The 18,147-nt window shown below is 59.9% G+C and overlaps 1 protein-coding gene across 3 annotated transcripts; it reads right to left on the bottom strand.

Moving 5' to 3' along the window:
- Positions 1-209: 209 nt before the first annotated feature.
- On the bottom strand, positions 210-18,147 carry LOC115644243 (ceramide kinase-like). 3 transcript variants are annotated; one of them, XM_030548359.1, is made up of 13 exons: positions 17,863-18,147; positions 9,823-9,915; positions 8,369-8,494; positions 7,651-7,779; positions 6,543-6,606; positions 6,262-6,407; positions 5,805-5,879; positions 5,398-5,550; positions 4,845-4,950; positions 4,158-4,246; positions 3,145-3,344; positions 2,632-2,831; positions 210-1,714 (listed from the first exon to the last, which is right to left on the bottom strand). In XM_030548359.1, exons 1-13 carry the CDS (start codon positions 17,984-17,986, stop codon positions 1,651-1,653), a joined length of 1,569 nt encoding a protein of 522 aa, XP_030404219.1. In that variant the 5' UTR covers positions 17,987-18,147; the 3' UTR covers positions 210-1,650. The 3 variants fall into 3 exon arrangements, with proteins under 3 accessions (XP_030404219.1, XP_030404218.1, XP_030404220.1); XM_030548358.1 differs by lacking the exon at positions 210-1,714 and having other exon boundaries at positions 2,750-3,344; XM_030548360.1 differs by lacking the exons at positions 210-1,714; positions 5,398-5,550 and having other exon boundaries at positions 2,750-3,344.

Genomic DNA, 18,147 nt, shown 5'->3' with positions numbered 1-18,147 from the left:
TCTGTCTGGTCTGCTAGCTGCTCCCCCTCTCCTGGGACAGCTGGGGTGGGGACGTGTGGCTGGGGGTGGAGAGGGAAGGAGAGAGTTGGGTATGGGTGGGAGGCCAGCAGAGAAGGGCAGGGTTGGGGGAGCTGGGGATGGGGTGGGTAGGCCAGTAGAGAAGGGCAGGGTTGGGGGAGCTGGGGATGGGTGGGGGGGACTGGCAGAGAAGGGCAGGGGATGGGAGAGCTGGGTATGGTGGGGGAGGCGGGCAGGGAGGGTGGCGCTGGGCACTGGGGATGTGTCCTTGACAATCAAATGGGTTGCGATTTCTGTGGCCCTGTCCTACCCCCCCAGTAGGCCCAGGTCCTGGTTCACCGAGGTCTCCTGTAGCCCCTGCCCAGACACTAACCCCCCAACCCATCCTATCTACACCGTCCTCCAATACCCTACAGCTCCCTCGGTCTGGATTCCCTGCCCCTCCAGATGCACTCCAGCCAGGTCCCTGCCCCGCATTGGGTCTAGATCCCCTTCCCCACTCACATCTTGGGACCACAACAGCCTGTCATGTTTACAGCCCATCTCGCTACCCGCCCCTGCCCTAGGCTCTGGCCCCACACTGGGCTGAGGGAGCTTAGAGCCTCTGGCTCCGGTGGGGCCGACTGCCACCACCTGGTCTGGGACTCTGTGCTTGCTTTGCTGCTGAGACATTCCAGCCACGCCACAGCCCTGGGGCTTTTGTAAATGGCGCCGTTTTGTAAACAGCGATTGTTGGAATCTGCCTTGGCTCCGTCTGTCTGGCTGCTGCGTCCTGTGCCCCTTGGGGATCTGACAGCTTCATAGCCAGAGGCTGACCCTGCACCCAGCTCTCCTGGGTGTTGCTTGGTAACTCGGATGGCCCTAGTGATAGCCACCGGGGGGGCGGGGTTGGCATTAAATCAGAGGCCAGTCTCCATCCATGCCCAGGGCTGCCCCCCAGCCTGTCAGGGAATGGCCTGCTGCCTACCCCCACCACAAAGGCACTGGATGCCCCTGATCCCCACCCCTGGTGAAAATCAAACACAGCCAAGCAGAACCTGTTCTCCCTTTATTTGTGACTGAGCTGCTTGTTCAGAAGCCCCGTACTTTCCCCCCATCGTTCCCACTCCCCGCTACATTATATCTGTCCCTGCTTACCCCCGGGATCTGGGCTACACTACAGCGTTAGGTTGACCCAAGGCCACTTGACGTCAACCTAACTGAAAGTGTCAACACCGAACTTTGGCTCCTGCCGATGTAACCACCCCGCTCCACGGACTGTGATCGCTGCGGTGGCTTCACACCAATGTAAGTTAGCGTAGACGTGGCCCTGGTTGAACAACATCCGCAGGGGTGGCTACTGTCCAGTTGGGCTTCGGTGGGGGCGGCCTGAGCCTCCAGGTTGCTGCAGAGGACTGCGCATCCCGCCCCTGTCCCCACCCCACCTCGGAGCCAGCCAGGTGGGGATGGTTTGACTCCCCCACAGCTGACCCAGCACGGCACAGCTCCCTCTGGGGGCCAGGAAGCAAACAGAGGGCTCTGACATGTGGCTGTCCCTGCAAACCACAGCATCTCTGTTGCCCTGCTGGGCTCTTGGTCTCCGTTGATGGGCGAGGGCACAGCCCTCTCACATGGCACAGCTCCAAGCGGCCCCTAAAGCAGGCCCATCCCCTGCTCAATGCCCCGGGCAAACAGGTGGATGAGCTGCCTGTGCACCCTGTGGACAAAAGACGATATCAACAGGGCAGCCTGGAAAGTGGGAGTGACAGAAATGAGAGGAAACGTAATAGTGCACAGGGCCAGGTCTTGCACTCAGAGACAAGCACCAAGGCTTTTTGCTACAAGTTGGGGCCTGACCGGTTGGAAGCAACAAAGGAGGAGAAAGTCCTGTGTGTTGGTCGATCACAGGATGACTGGGAGCTGCCAGTGTGATGTGGCTGCGAAAGGCTAATGCCACTGGAAGGGACCTCAAGAGGTCCCCTAGTCCCAGCCCCTACTCTCAAGGTAGCACTGTGTAATAACCAGACAGGGGTCATCTAACCTGTTCTCAACCCCTCCACTGAGATGCCACAGCCTCCCTAGGCAATTTGTTCCAGTGTTTAACCACCCCGGCTGTTTAGGAAAAACTTCCTTATGTCCAACCTAAACTGCCCTGGCTGCAATTTAAGCCCATTGCTTCTTGTAATACCCTCAGAGGTGCAGGAGACCGAGTCTTCTCCCTCCCCCTTGTGACAACCTTTTATGTAATTGAAAATGCTTCTCAGTTCCCCCTCCCCCCAATCTTTTCTCCACACTAATCAAACCCAAGTTTTTCAATCTTCCCTCACAGCTCCATCTTTTCTAGCCTTTGGATGAGTTTTTTGCTCTCTGGACTGTCTCCAATTTGCCCACGTTTTTCTGAAATATGGGGCCCAGCACTGGAAACAGTCCTGCAGCTGAGGCCTTGTCCGTGTGGAGTGGAGCAGAAGAATTACTGCTTGTGTCTTGCTTACCAAACTCCCACACTCCTTTGGGAAGTTCCCATAATGCCGTGGGGGGAAGCCCTGTATGCCATTGTCAAGTGGGTTTCATGGCATGGACATGGCCTGCTCTGGAGCATTTCCCCCTCCCTTCCATGGGGCTATGGAAACTCACCTGACACTGATGTCGGCGTGGGGCAGGGTCTCCCCATCACAGCTCCAGGAGCTCAGTGGCTGCTCCCCACAGCACAGCCCTCCTAGAAGCCCCTTCCACCCCCTGCGGCCAGGCTGCTCCCCCTCGTCGTCGTCCTCCAGCTGCTTGGGGGTGAAGCGCAGGGCCCGTACCCGGTGCACACTCACAAAGGGCAGGTCAAACTGCAGAGGGAAGAGGGGTGCTGGACTGAGCGAGAGGCCTGGGGAGGGACCCAGCCTTGCTGGCAGGGACTGCCCCATCCCCCACAGTGGGGGGCAGCTGCTCCCCTGATGCTGGAGCCTCCTGGGGGCTGGACCCAGAAGGGCCAGGGTGCGACCCCTCACAGTGACTGGTCCCACTCAGCGTTACAACCCCCCCCAAACCTGCTGACCCCATGGCTGTGACTCCAGGCTTGTGCACCCTCCTCATGCCCCTGGGTCTGGCCCTTGCCCCTTTCCTGGGCCCTGGGGGTCTCCACCCCCCACACACACACACCTGGTCCCGATGGTCCATGTGCCGACTCAGGTGACGCAGGAAGCCCAGGGCTGAGCACTCGCGCACCAGGATGAGGTCGGCCGTGCCGTCAGCTAGGTGGGCACTGGGCGAGAGGCCATCGGGGCTCTTTGGGCAGGCACTGCTCATGCAGGTCAAGTTAATGGCCAGGAAACGGCCCTGCTCCCGCTGCCACTCGCTGGCTGGGGGAGAGACACCGTTAGTCCCAGTCTCCCTACCCTGAACCCCTTACCCCCATCCCTCCATCACTCGCTGGCTAGGGGAGAGACACCCTTGTGCCTGGTCTCCTGGCCCTGAATCCCCTCCACCACTCGCTGGCTGGGGGAGAGACACCGTTAGTCCCAGTCTCCCTACCCTGAACCCCTTACTCCCATCCCTCCATCACTCGCTAGCTGGGGGAGAGACACCCTTACCCCTGGTCTCCCTGCCCCAACCCCTGCACCTGCCCCCCGCATTCCTCTGCCACATACTAGCTGGGGGAGAGCCACCATTACCCCCCTGATCTTTCTGCTCGCTGGCTGGGGGAGAGACACCGTTACCCTCTGATCCCTCTGCCCCAAATCACCACCACCACTTGCTGGTTTGGGAACACTTTAAATCCCAGATTGACACTCCCGCCTCCTGGCCTGCACCAGGGAGACAGTGCCCTTTTGCATGACTTCAGGGGAGCCCCGTAGGTGACAGCAGAGGGGGAAGGGAGTCAGAACCAGGACTCCTGGGTTCTCCCCTGGCTCTAGGAGGGGAGTGGGGTCTGGTGGGTCAGAGCGTGAGGGTTGGGGGGAGCTGGACGCCAGGACTCCTGGGTTGTCTCCCCAGATCTGCTGGTGCCTGTGACTCTGGGCCCAGCTCAGCCTCCTTTTGTTGCATGTCATTGCAGGCGCCCCCAGGCTGAGCTGGGTTTACACGAGCTAGTTAGGATGTCCCCAGAGGCTCCTGCGGCCCTAGCCGGCTTGTTACTGCAAGGGGCAGGGATGCCTGCCCTGTGCTCAGCTCACCCACAGCCCTATTGCCTTCCTGCTGCAGCAGCTTCTCCTCCTTGCTGTCCCCCAGGCACTGGTGATTGGACTCAGAGCAGACAAGGCAGCTGCAAGGGAAGAAGTTGTGACAGCAAGTGTCCAGGGCCCTGGCCCCTCCACAGGGTTCAGAGCCATCCTGTAGGTGCTGGGGGAGCTGCCCCAGGTGTGACCAATGCTGCCTAAGTCTGCAGAGAGCCTGAGCCCATCACTCTGAGTGGTGGGGGAGAGCTGCCCCAAGTATGACTGATGCTGCCTGAGCCAATCAGTGTGAGGGGGAAGCAGCTGCTTGAACATTTAATGGATGCAGACTAGTTTGTGGGTGGGACAGGAAGTCACTCCCCCCAATGCTCTGGGCTGCCACTGCTGGGGGACATGAGGGCCTGGATTGACACCCCCCCACCCCCGGTGGGATCCAGTCCCATCCCAATGGGCCAGCAGCCCACCTGTAATCCCCCCACCTACCCTACCTTGCAGCCCCTCCCACAGGACACCAGCCACCCCACCCCATTCTGCAGCCCCTCCCATGCTCCCCCTGCCTTGCAGCATGCCCCCAGGAGAGCAGCCCCTCCCACAGGCCAGCAGCTCCCTCTACCCACAGCCCCATCCACCCTACTTCCCCTTCCATAGGCCAGCAGCCCCCCCACCCTGCATCCCACCCCCACCTACCCTGCCCTGCAGCGCGTCTGGTCCCGGGGATTGGCCTCAGTTCCCCCTACCGTCAGGAACTCCACCGTGCCCTCGTAGCTGCGGTTACACAGCACGGCCTTGAATCCTGCATAAGGGAGAGGGTTCAAGGCCTTGCATAGCCTGCTCCAGTCAAAACTGTTCCCCCCCCCCCACGGAGCCCCCTTTGAGGCTCGTTCCTTTCCTGCCCCCCAGACACGCTGCCCCCTCCCCTCTGGTGGCCTTGTTCTGGCTAGGCCTCTCCAGCACATTCCCTGTGGGCAGTGACCACCCTATGGCACGTCTCAGGCCCGGCTCCTTCTGCCCCATCCCCCGGTCATTCCCTGGATTCCCAGCTGAGTGAGAGGATCCCCTGAGCCCAAGCCCCCCTTCACACCCCATCCTGGGGCAGGGGCTCCCTCTCCAGTCCCCACCCCCTCTTTGGCTAGGGGACCACTGGCCTCTCCCTCACTGGGGTTCCCCCATTCCCCAGGCCTGGGGGAAGGGGACACCCCAGCTGGGGGCTCCTTGCCATGCCCTCTGGGCCCCCCGGCACCTGAGAAGTCATAGCGCATTGGGCCCATCCAGCGGTGCCGCTCGCTGTCGCTCACCACGTCCCCATAGAAGCCGTAGCCCACCAGCGAGACCGCGTACCGCAGCAGCCGCTCATGGTGGTGGACACTGCACACATCCAGGGGCTGGCTGTCCCCTGGGGCAAAGGGGGGGCATGGGCACCTAAATACATGGAGTCCTGCTTCTCCTCCACTCCTCACCCCCACCACTCTACTCCATCAACCTCCCACTCCCCTCCCAGAGCTGGGGAGAGAACCCACCCCCAGACCCACCAGCCCCCACTCCCGTCCCAGGGCCATCAGAGAATCCAGGAGTCCGGGCTCCCAACCCCCGACCCACCAGACCCCACTCCCCTCCCAGGTGCACAGATAGGAGCCAGGCATCCTGTACCGATGATGATGTGCAGGGCGGAGGTGACAGGGTCGTTGGTCCCCACTGTGGCGAAGCAGATGCAGTCCGTGGAGCCTGGGTTGGGAGAATGGGGTGAGTCATCCCCTGGGGCCTGCTGAGCTGTTGCCCCTTGCAGGCTCCACAGCCCCACCCCCACCCCCTCTTCCACCCCCTCTCCCCAATGTCTTCCCTCTGACCAGCTCCCCCCATCATCCACCCTCTACCCTGCTGCCCACCTCCCCCGTGTCTATTATCTCCACCTGCCACTCCCCCCTGTCCCCCTGGAGCTCCTCCCATAACCCCTCCACCCGACCACCTCTTCTGCCCCCACCTGTCCCCAGTGCCCTCCCTCCTACCAGCTCCCCCCGTCCTCCCCCCCTGCTGCCCACTCCCCCCATGTCTGCTATCTCCACCAGTCCCTGCTTCCCTCCACTGTCCCCTCTCCTCCCATGCACACCTGCAGGAATGATGCCGATGCGGAGCCGTGGGGGCAGGAGCGGGGCCGTGGGGTTGTCCTCAGGAATCCCAGCCTTCCTCTGCGTCCGGGAGATGAGTGCATGCATCAGCTCGTTAAATGTCCCGTCACCTCCAACGCAAACCAGCCTGGGGGCCAGAGACCTAGGGGTTACTGGGGCTGGGGGGGACAGAGCTGCCCATGGGGTATGTGAGGTGGGGGGAGTTAATGGGAGTGCCCCATCCTAGGGTTGGGTGGCGGGGCAGGGTAAAGGGGTCTCTCACCCATCCAGGTCGCCCAGGTCCCGCTGCAGGATGAGGTCTCGGGCCTCGTGGGGTCGCTGGGTCTCTGTGGGGAGATGGGGGAGTGAGTGAGCAGAGATGGGAGTGGGTGGGAGTGGGAGGGAGTCAGGGGGCACTTGGAGGGAGGGGTTGCAGGGTGGGAATTGCTCATGGGGCAGGGGTGGGAGGTCTCAGCAGGAGGGAGCAGCACAGTGCGGTGGAGTGGGGTGGTCACTCAGGATGGGGGACCAGTGGGGGATGTCTGGTGATGGGGGATTTCAGAGGAAGGGGGCAGCATGGTGGAGTTGGCCAGGGATGGAGAAGGAGGGGCTGTCACAAAATGGAAATTTTCTGTATTATTTTTATGAACCCTATGCATGCCTCAGCTTCCCCTGTGCATAGTCGTGTTACCTGGTGGGTGGGAAAGGACTGCGTGGGCTCAGGGCAAGCCCAGAGACATTGTGGTGAATGTTGCCTCACTGCCAGAGACTAAACAGGTCCGAGGCCGGCCACCGATCAATGTACAAATCCCTGAGGACACAAGCAAATTCTTGGAGCCTTAGTCTATGGCTGGCTGTTAGCCAGGATGGCCCCAGATGCAGCCCCCTGCTCTGGGTGTCCCTAAGCTGCTGACAGCCAGATGCCAGGACTAGACACAGGGGATGGATCACACAATAGACCCCTGGCTCTGTCCATTCCTCTGGAGCATCTGGCATGTGCCACAGGCAGCAGACAGGACATGGGGCTAGCTGGACCATTGGTCCATCCCAGCCTGGCTATTGTTATGTTCTGTTCTCATCAGTCCCACTGCACAGCTGAGTCTCTAGCAGGCATCTGTCCCAGCGGCCTTGCTGGGCCGAGCTCCCTGTGTGACTCTGGAGGGCTGGAGCCCTGGGGCTCGGTCCAAGCAGAGAGGGAGGCCGTGTGTACCCCGAAGGAAGAGAGAGACCTTGGGAAGGTCTGGCACACTGAAGGGTCCTTCCCAGAGACTGTTCCCAAGCTGGGGGCATAGCATCAACCCTGTGGGTCTGTGACTGGGGGGGTCACTCAGAGGGAGGGAGCAACACAGTGCAATGGTGGGGATGTGGGGGGATGTTGTGGGGACACTCACCTATGACCTCCGTCTGGATCCCCGCCAGGGCAAAAAGCCCAGCCACCCGGTCTCGGTAAATCTCACTTGCGCGGCACCGCCCCCCCACAGGGTTCACGAAGACCAGCAGCTTCCTGGGGCGTGTCACACCTGGGGAGGAGCAGAGAGAGCATCATCTTGGGTCACAGGTTCCTGGGCAAGGTGCGTGATGGAGTGGGGTGCTCCTGGAGCACTGGTTCTTCCCCCCCACCCTGCCATAGGGATGTCCCAACCCACAGTCCCCTCCAGGGACACCCTCCACCAGAGCAGCTGCTATGGGTCCAGCCCAGGATGCTGGCACCAAGCCCCATGGAGAGGGTCACAGCTTCCTCCCCTCTGCCCATCATGGGTGGGGAGGGGTCCCCCAGAACGGCTGACCCTGGGAGTAGGAAATAACCAGACTGCTGCAATTCCCAGGGACCCTCTGGATCCACAGCCTGCTCCAGTGCCTCCTCCCCGAGTTTACTGACTAGTACCCCCCTTACTGACCGCCCCATTCCCCAGTACTGACCGGTCCTCCCCAGTACTGACCAGTCCCCCATCCCTTACTGACCGGTCCCCCCAGTGCTGACCAGTCCCCCCAGTATTGTCCCCCACTACTGACCAGTTCCCCCTCCCTTACTGACTGGTCCCCCCCCGTATTGACCAGTCCCCCCAGTATTGTTCCCCACTACTGACCGCCCCTACCCCCAGTACTGACCATGCAGCTGGATGCTACACTGCAGGGCATCGACCCAGCGTGGGGCCAGCCCCGAGCCAGGGGTCACAGTGAACTCCAGGGAGCCCAGGCTCCAGCGCTGATGCTTCTCCCGCTGCACAAAGAAAACTGGGGGGAACCAGAGACAGGGGGTCAGAGCCCATGGACGGCGCTGACCCCCGCAGAGCAGCTGCCCTGGAGATGGGAGGGTCAGTCACTCCCATTAGTCTCTGTCCCCCGTTTCCATTGCTCCAACCTGCCTCACCCCATCCTGTCCTGCTGCCTGTACCTGCCCACCAAACCCATCTTCGCTCCCTGACCCTGTCCCCAAACCCATCTCCGCTGCCCGGCCCTGTCCCCCAAACTCATCTCCGCTGCACAGCCCTGTCCCCAGACCCATCTCCGCTGCCCGGCCCTGTCCTCCAAACCCATCTCCGCTGCCCAGCCCTGTCCCCAAACCCATCTCCGCTGCCCAGCCCTGTCCCCCAAACTCATCTCCGCTGCATGGCCCTGTCCCCAGACCCATCTCCGCTGCCCGGCCCTGTCCTCCAAACCCATCTCTGCTGCCTGGACCTGCCCCCAAACCCATCTCTGCTGCCCAGCCCTGTCCCCCAAATTCATTTCCGCTGCACAGCCCTGTCCCCAAACCCATCTCTGCTGCCTGGCCCTGTCCCCCAAACCCATCTCCGCTGCCCGGCCCTGTCCCCCAAACTCATCTCCGCTGCCCGGCCCTGTCTTCCAAACCCATGTCTGCTGCCCAGCCCTGTCCCTCAAAACCATCTCCGCTGCCCAGCTCTGTCCCCCAAACTCATCTCCGCTGCCCGGCCCTGTCTTCCAAACCCATGTCTGCTGCCCAGCCCTGTCCCTCAAAACCATCTCCGCTGCCCAGCTCTGTCCCCCAAACTCATCTCCGCTGCCCGGCCCTGTCTTCCAAACCCATGTCTGCTGCCCAGCCCTGTCCCTCAAAACCATCTCCACTGCCCGGACCTGCCCCCAAACCCATTTCCGCTGCCCAGCCCTGTCCCCAAACCCATCTCCAGTGCCCAGCCCTGTCCCCCAAACTCATCTCCGCAGCACGGCCCTGTACCCAGACCCATCTCCGCTGCCCAGACCTGCCCCCAACCCATCTCCGCTGCCCAGCTCTGTCCCCCAAACTCATCTCTGCTGCACGGCCCTGTCCCCAAACCCATCTCTGCTGCTCAGCCCTGTCCCCAAACCCATCTCTGCTGTCCAGCCCTCTCCCCCAAACCCATCTCCGCTGCCCAGCTCTGTCCCCCAAACTCATCTCCGCTGCACAGCCCTCTCCCCCAAACCCATCTCTGCTGCCCGGCGCTGGCCCCAAACCCATCTCCGCTGGCTGGCACCGCCACCTCATCATTTGCTGACAGTCTCGGATGCTTCAAATACAGCCCCTCCACCCTGCCCCACAGCCCTCACACCCTCACCACCTGACTCACCTGTGAATTGGTTTCCCTCCACTGTGAGGGACGAACCAGACCCACCCAGCTGCACCCTGACCATCTCACTGATAGGGATGCAGAAGCTTTGCCCTGTGAGGGATCAGGAGAGGGGTTAGCGCAGGACTCATGGGTTCTCTCCTCAGCTTTGGGTGGGGAATAGGGTCTAGTGATTAGAGCCCAGGAGCCAGTGATCCTCCCTCCCCCAGCCCAAGGAAGTGGGGGAAGCTGTGCCAGGCCTCTGTGTGCATGGAGCTGTCTCCAGACTGGGCCCTGGGGCAGCTCTGACCAGCCCAACCTGTTGTGCCACTCGCTGACCCAGCTCAGCTGCTGCAGGGCAGGAGGGGTGGTGGCACCGGATGTGCTCAGGAGCATAACGCTCTGTCATATCTCCCTGGGCACATACAAACCATTGTGTGCTGTCCCCAGATGCTACTGCTCTGGGGCCTCAGACCCCACAGCCCCAAGGCATTCCCACCTCCGCTAGCTTGTGTTCAGGTCCCCTAGCATGCCTGTCTGACTCAACAGGAAGCCTGGGTTCTCGCCCCAGCTTTGGGAGTAGAGTGGGGTCTGGGGGTTAGAGTGGAGGCAGGGGTTTGGAAGCCAGGACTCCTGGTTTCTCCCCAGCTCTGGGAGGGGAGTGGAGTTCAGAAGGTTAGAACGGAGGGAGCTGGAAGCCAGGACTCCTGGTTTCTCCCCAGCTCTGGGAGGGGAGTGGAGTTCAGAAGGTTAGAACGGAGGGAGCTGGAAGCCAGGACTCCTGGTTTCTCCCCAGCTCTGAGAGGGAAGGGGAGTCTGGTGGGTTAGAGCAGCGAGTAGGAAGCTGGTTGTCAGGACTTCTGGCTTCTATATGGAGCCTCTCGCTGATAGCTCAGATTCGCTCCCACTTCCCTGGAAATAAGTATTGTGTGAAAATCGGGACGGGGGAGTGGGGCAGGAATAGGGTCCTTTATAGGACAAAACCCCTAATATTGGGACGAGAGGGACACCCTATTCAGGAACTCTTTCTGCAATCAGCATCCCATTTCCCCCCCAACCTTCCCACCACCACCACCATGCCCAGCCCAACCTGCCACATTTCATGCTGGTTTGGCTTTTGGGTGGGTTGTTGAGCCTCTGGAGATTTCAAGTTTTAAGCAGAAACTGAAGCTGCCACTTCACTGGGTAATAAATGCCAGCCCATCCCTGGCACTTGGGTTCCCTTGGGGAATCGCTTAATTACAGGAGTGTTTTAAAATATGCAGCTAAGCAATTAACCCCCAGTGCCCCTTGTCTGGCCTAAGGCAGAATTCGCGACACCCGGATGCACGCTTCGATACCAGCGCTGCCACGTGAACCCGAGGTCAGAGCCAAACCCACAGGCATCAAAACTACAGTGCCAGAAATAGGAGACACGTTGATCCTGAGGTCACCAGCTCCAGCCGCAGGGAATGGGGCACTGGGCCTTTCCCGGCAGTGTCGCAGGGCTGGCCTCTCTCTGGGCTGGGCAGGGGAGGCAGGAACTTTTCCCCCAGGGTCCCGGGCTAGGGAGAGAGAAAAGCATTGCTAGTACAACCAACACCTGGCTGGGCATTTCAATGCAGCTGGACACCAGGTCAGTCATACAGGCCCAACAGATACAGACGTGCTTAGAACAGGAGGGAACAGGCATAAGATGGGCAGCTGGACTGTGATTCTGGAGAGGACTGGGCAGGGGTGTCCCGGCAGATACCAACTGAACGCCGGTTAACCATGCGATGAATATCTAGCTACACAAACTACCAGGGGAAGTGGGGGATCATGGCTTTTGGATAACAACTGTCTGCCCTTCTGGAAGTTGCTACACTTTTAACTAAACACAAGGGTGCTTCAGACACAGACAAGTCATTGGCCTAGCCCAGGGTGCTCTGAGCTGGGTGAACTCTTGCAATGGGCTGAGTTCGCAAGTGTTTGTGAGGTTTTAGCCCACACCATAGCTGTAAGAAATGCTTCAGGGGCCACTCCTATAACAAGGCCTAATCTTCTGCCCCAAAAGCTGCATCTTGTGGGGAGAAGGGGCTTGTTTTGCCGACATGTGGCTGAGGGAAAGAAGAACCCGCTGGCTCAAACGGGGAACAAAGAGAGAGGGGCAGAGGCAAACAGCAAGAAAGCTTGTGAGCAGGGTGTGATGCTGGAAAAAGCCAGCCAGATCTTTTGGGTCTGGTGGCTAATGGGGTTGGGGCTGCAAGCTAACGAACAGCTCACTTTGTTCCTGGTCTCTCCTGTGTTTGGAGAAGCAGGACTTTATTTACAAGGAATGAACAAACAAGACTGTATGAAAGGCAATATGGACTCCATCAGGTCCTGCGTCCAACGGGAACCTCCCCTGGGACCCAAACTGACCAGCCAATCAGTGAAAAGGAGTAACTGGGTACAAATGGAGCACTAGTGAGTAGGAGTAGAGCAGGTGGCACCTCTGCATATGGCATTGGTGAGCCCGAGACTGGATAGCTTGCCCAGTTCTGGTGTCCACACTTCAACGGAACGGTGATAAATTGGGAAGGATTCAGGAAAGAGTGTGAAGGATCATCCGAGGGTTGGAAAACCTGTTTTCAGTGAGAAGCTGATTTACTGAAGGGCAGGTCTCCCCTGAAAGTGCAGCATCAGGAGAAAGCGTAGTTAATCCACTCCCCGAGACATGCTCTGGTGACACAGCGCTGCCTGCAGGGGGTGAGGTGGGTGTCACAACATTGCTCGGGGGGCAGGCATCTCGCCTCCCTGAGCGAGGCAGTTCTATCATCTAGGTCTCAGGCACTCCCCCTCCCACCCGTCTCCCCAGTGTTTGAGCAACTCATGCTCTGTAATGTCTCAGCACCCCGGGTATGGCTGTGCCCCTCGACAAACTCAGTAATATGTCCACAGTCAGCCGAGCTCAGACACCCACGGGGCTGGCCCATCCTCCTAATCTCACTGAAGGCTCACTTTATACCAGGCCTTATCCAAGAGCCTACGCAATGACATGATCACCATCTGCAAGTACCTAACGTGGCCCAAAGCTTCTGACAGCAGCTGGCTCTTTGCTGACAGGCAGGGCTGTGGGGGCTGGAAGAACAGGAATGGGATATGGGGCCTGGTCCCTCGGGGTCTTTGGCTAACCCAGCCCCAGGACAGGCTGGGCTGTGGGGGCTGGAAGAACAGGAATGGGATATGGGGCCTGGTCCCTCGGGGTCTCTGGCTAACCCAGCCCCAGGACGGACTGGGCTGTGGGGGCTGGAAGAACAGGAATGGGACATGGGGCCTGGTCCCTCGGGGTCTCTGGCTAACCCAGCCCCAGGACAGGCTGGGCTGTGGGGGCTGGAAGAACAGGAATGGGATATGGGGCCTGGTCCCTCGGGGTCTCTGGCTAACCCAGCCCAAGGACAGGCTGGGCTGTGGGGGCTGGAAGAACAGGAATGGGACATGGGGCCTGGTCCCTCGGGGTCTCTGGCTAACCCAGCCCCAGGACAGGCTGGGCTGTGGGGGCTGGAAGAACAGGAATGGGATATGGGGCCTGGTCCCTCGGGGTCTCTGGCTAACCCAGCCCCAGGACAGGCAGGGCTGTGGGGGCTGGAAGAACAGGAATGGGATATGGGGCCTGGTCCCTCGGGGTCTCTGGCTAACCCAGCCCAAGGACAGGCTGGGCTGTGGGGGCTGGAAGAACAGGAATGGGACATGGGGCCTGGTCCCTCGGGGTCTCTGGCTAACCCAGCCCCAGGACAGGCAGGGCTGTGGGGGCTGGAGGAACAGGAATGGGATATGGGGCCTGGTCCCTCGGGGTCTCTGGCTAACCCAGCCCCAGGACAGGCTGGGCTGTGGGGGCTGGAAGAACAGGAATGGGACATGGGGCCTGGTCCCTCGGGGTCTCTGGCTAACCCAGCCCCAGGACAGGCTGGGCTGTGGGGGCTGGAAGAACAGGAACAGGAATGGGATATGGGGCCTGATCCCTCGGGGTCTCTGGCTAACCCAGCCCAAGGACAGGCTGGGCTGTGGGGGCTGGAAGAACAGGAATGGGACATGGGGCCTGGTCCCTCGGGGTCTCTGGCTAACCCAGCCCCAGGACAGGCAGGGCTGTGGGGGCTGGAGGAACAGGAATGGGATATGGGGCCTGGTCCCTCGGGGTCTCTGGCTAACCCAGCCCAAGGACAGGCTGGGCTGTGGGGGCTGGAAGAACAGGAATGGGACATGGGGCCTGGTCCCTCGGGGTCTCTGGCTAACCCAGCCCCAGGACAGGCTGGGCTGTGGGGGCTGGAAGAACAGGAATGGGATATGGGGCCTGATCCCTCGGGGTCTCTGGCTAACCCAGCCCAAGGACAGGCTGGGCTGTGGGGGCTGGAAGAACAGGAATGGGATATGGGTCCTGGTCCCTCGGGGTCTCTGGCTAACCCAGCCCCAGGACGGGCTGGGCTGTGGGGGCTGGAAGAACAGGAATGGGATATGGGGCCTGGTCCCTCGGGGTCTCTGGCTAACCCGGCCCCAGGACAGGCTGGGCTGTGGGACATGGGCGAGGCTAGTCCGTCCGGATGAGGGGATATGGGGCCTTTCCCCCCAGGGTTGGGACTCTCCAAGTTAGGTGTCTGGCCTGGTTTACACAATAACTAGTTCTCTCCTTCCCAAGGCCATGCCCTGCTCGCTGGCATGGGGCTGGTTCAGTCTCTTCTGCTGAAGCTGCTGTTCTTGGCACAAACAAACGTTCCTTGGCACAACCCGGCCTGTGACTTGCAAAATGGCTTGGTGGGGTGGGCTTGTCCCCAGGAGATCAGACCGGCTGGGTCTAGTCCCTGTGTCTAAAGACTTTAACTGCAGTTCACGCCATGGATCAGCTTCACCCAGAGACTGAAAACACTCTGCCGTAGCATCCCTCATAGGCAGGGGGTAGAGTGGGACCCCAGCTAGTCTCACGGCCCCCTCCTCAGAGGACTGTTTCCCCAGCTTCGGCAGGGGAGCCACACCCCAACCTCCCTTACAGCCTGGATGGAAGTGCGTCTCTGCCAGTCCTTGCACTGAGGGGGACAGAGGTTTGACTCTCATTCTCCTGCACCCCAGGGGAGTGCTCTGACCACTAGGCTGCTGGGCAGCTCCGGTGCCTAGCTCCGTTCCCTGGCTGAGGAGCCCGTGGGCCTATCTCAGGCTATGGAGAGGCTGCAGGCTGCTTATGAGGCTAGATGGCTCCTTAGGAGACAGTGCTGAGCATGACGAGGCCAGTGTCTCGGTGCCCCTGCCGCGGAGGGCTGAGGGGCCTGCACTGTGGAGTTTATTTACTGCTCATGATGGCTGATAGAACTGGTATCCCAATTCCTTGCAGAGGCAGCGATACAGCCAAAGACCCTGGTGCTTTTGTGCTCCCGGCATGAAGGCACAAGCCCCATCCACCCTGCTGCATCTACACATTGTTATGATGTGTATTGTGGTGTCTCTGTCATGGACCACGGCCACATTGTGCTAGGCTCTGCACAGAACAAAGAGATGTAATCTGAATTAACTCCCAGGTGCAGACAAGCCTGTAGATTAAGCTAGGGTGTGAATTTAAAGCACAACAGCTATTCCTGTGGATGCTGCCATTCCAGAACAGAAGTGCCTACTTTCTGTTTCCTCTTACTCCAACTTTGAACAGAAGTAAGACATTGTAGTGTCCTGTACAGGGAGCAACTGCACTTTAAATTTGCACCCTAGACCTCAAGAGGTCATCTAGCCCAGCCCCCCATGCTGAGGCAGGACCACGGAAATCCAGACCATCCCTGACCAGGGCTTGTCCAGCCTGTGCTGAAACCTCCCATTATGGGGATTCCTCGACCTCCCTGGGAAGCCGATTCCAGAGCTGAACGACCCTGAGAGCTAGAAAGTGTTTTCCTAAAATTTAACCTACATCTTCCTTCTTGCAGGTTAAGCCCGTCACTTCTTTTCCCTGCGTCCATTGAAGGTAAGAAACGTCTTACTAACTGCCCTGGTCTTACCTTCCCTTAATTCAGATTAACCTTCAACTGTAGACAAACCTTTTAGGAGTAGCTTGTTGCTGGCTAGTTTAGGCCACGTCTACACTAGCACTTATGTCACTCGAGATGTGAAAAAAAATCCCTCTAAACAACATAAATTGCACCAATAGAAGCGCAGATGTTGACAATGTTATGTGGGCAGGAGACACTCTCCGGACGACAGCTACTGCCGCTCATTGGGGGTGGTTTAATTAGGCTGACAGGAGAGCTCTCTCCCTCCAGCACAGAGCAGCTACACGGGAGACCTTACAGCAGCACTGCCCAGCAGTATAGATGTGCTGCTGTAAGACATGCAGACATGGCCTCTGTGGAGAAGGGGTTTGGAGACATTGGTGCAGCTGGTTCAATTCTCATTGCTCTGCCCTGGCTGCCCCAACTCTCTGTGTCTCCGCTGCCCTACTAGGCAATGGAGCGGATGTATTTCCCTCGCAGAGGTGGAGGAAGACAGCAAACACTTCGAGAGATACTGAGGCCGCTACGTTAGTTTGTTCTATGGGAGTGAATTTGTCTGCGTGTGGGATTAATCGGAAATGATGATTCCAGAACAGCTTGTCCTGACTAACCTTGCATGTAGACAGGGCCGGTGCTTCCATTTAGGCAACCTAGGCAGTCGCCTAGGGCACCAGGATTTGGGAGGGCGGCATTTCGGTGGCGGGGGGTCCTTCCACGCTCTGGAGCGGTGGCGGCAATTCTGCGGCGGGTCCTTCACTCACTCTGGGACCCGCCGCCGAAGTGCCCCGAAGACCGGGAGTGCGGAAGGACCCCCGCCTAGGGCACCAAAAACCCTGGCACCACTCCTGCATATAGACAACTAACCTGGAGACTGAGACCACCGCTGGAGACAGACAGACAGGAGCACAGGCCAGTCATCCCTAACTCACAGTGTCCAACCCTGGCCTGACCTCCTACAAGTGCAGGGAGGGTTCCTGCTATGCAAACAGGCTGCCCTGGTTAATGGTTAATTACAGGAGGAAATCACACCCATGGAGGAGTGGGCCATTTATCTGCACTAAAACACAGGGCAAATATTACTGAATAACTTGGGGTGGGAGGAAGTGGACCTGGCCTTTCCCTGGTGGCCTGTGGCCCCACTGATTAGACCCCAGAAGTGCCCAGTCGTCGTCCCCCGCACACACACACACACACACACACAAAGTCTGGGTCGCACATCTGGCCTAAACACCTGAGCATGCTGGGGCAGAGCCAGCCACGTACAGAACGCACATAAACAAAGGGCTCTGCAGGGCCCCCTCTGCCTAGCTGTACAGAGGAGCATTGCCCTGGGAGAAGAGGCCCTGATGTCCCAACCCAGACTCCCACATGAATGGTGGGTGGGAGGCAGTTTCCACACATGGGCTGGGCAGCGATGGCCCTGTGTGATGGAAAAGGCATGGAGTGGGGCACAGACGAGCCCCACACAGCTCTCCTCTGCTCTGACTTTGGCACACAGCAGCTAAGCCCCTGAGGACTGAAATGCTCAATTTGGGGGATGTTCTCTGGCCTGGGTCACATTAGATAACAAATCACAATTGGCTCATTCGGGGCCCTTGCCATAGGCCACACCCCCCACAGTGCCAGGTACTAGACACAGAATAATCTGTTCAACGCCTCGCCACCCTCTGCCCTCAGACGGGCTCCTCTGCCTCCTGGCACTGCCGAGCCCCCCTCTTAGCAAAGGGTTTCAGGTTAGGGTGAGGGACACTCCGAAAACTGTCTCCCCCCTCCCCCCATTCCTGTGGGAGCTCCCCTGGTTCACCACTGAATCAGCTCCCACCCCAGGGTCTGTGGCAGGCAGTTCCCTAGGACAATTCTCTTCTGGTGAGGCACCTGCCCGGCTCAGCGGGACGATGGCAGCTAAATCCGAGGCAGGGATCTACACCGCGTCCCCTGGGCCTAGCCTCCCTCAGTGCAGTGAACCCAGGAGTTCTGAGTCCCCCCTCCCGCATTCCTCCCAGACTTGAGACTAGAACCCAGGAGTCCTAGACACCTCCCCTCCCTCCTGGAGCTGCGGAAGGGACCTGTCTCTATCCACCTCCCAGGTCCCCGGACTCACCAGCGGCGCCCAGCCGACTCAGGGGCTCCGGGGTCCCCAGCAGGAACTCACCCCCCGGGGGCAGCGAGACGCGGAACCGGCCACGAGGGGTGCGCAGCAGGGAGCAGTGGAAGGGGTCTCCCATGGCGAGGAAGGATCGGGGAGTGTGGTCGGGGTAGTCGCGGGTTAATTCGGTTCTAGGAGGGTTCAGGGCTGCAGCTGTCAGACTGGATCGGGTCCGGGCGGTTCGGGTCCGGATCCACGGGAACTAGAGGGTCTGGTGGAGGCGCTGCAGCTGGATCCCGG

Source organism: Gopherus evgoodei, unplaced genomic scaffold (genome assembly GCF_007399415.2).
Source record: "Gopherus evgoodei ecotype Sinaloan lineage unplaced genomic scaffold, rGopEvg1_v1.p scaffold_98_arrow_ctg1, whole genome shotgun sequence".
NCBI classification, from domain to species: Eukaryota; Metazoa; Chordata; order Testudines; family Testudinidae; genus Gopherus; species Gopherus evgoodei.
The sequence above is the reverse complement of the archived record's forward strand: the minus strand, read 5'-3'. Positions and strand labels throughout refer to the sequence as shown.

What these genes read in the sequence shown, in the direction of transcription:
- LOC115644243 (XM_030548358.1), bottom strand. Translation starts at nt 17,986, where the DNA reads ATGGGAGACCCCTTCCACTGCTCCCTGCTGCGCACCCCTCGTGGCCGG. An exon ending in GACCTGGGCGACCTGGATGG is followed by an intron (nt 6,408 to 6,542) that starts GTGAGAGACCCC and finishes TCTGGCCCCCAG; the next exon opens with GCTGGTTTGCGTTGGAGGTG. An exon ending in CAGACGCGCTGCAGGGCAGG is followed by an intron (nt 4,247 to 4,844) that starts GTAGGTGGGGGT and finishes CTTCCCTTGCAG; the next exon opens with CTGCCTTGTCTGCTCTGAGT.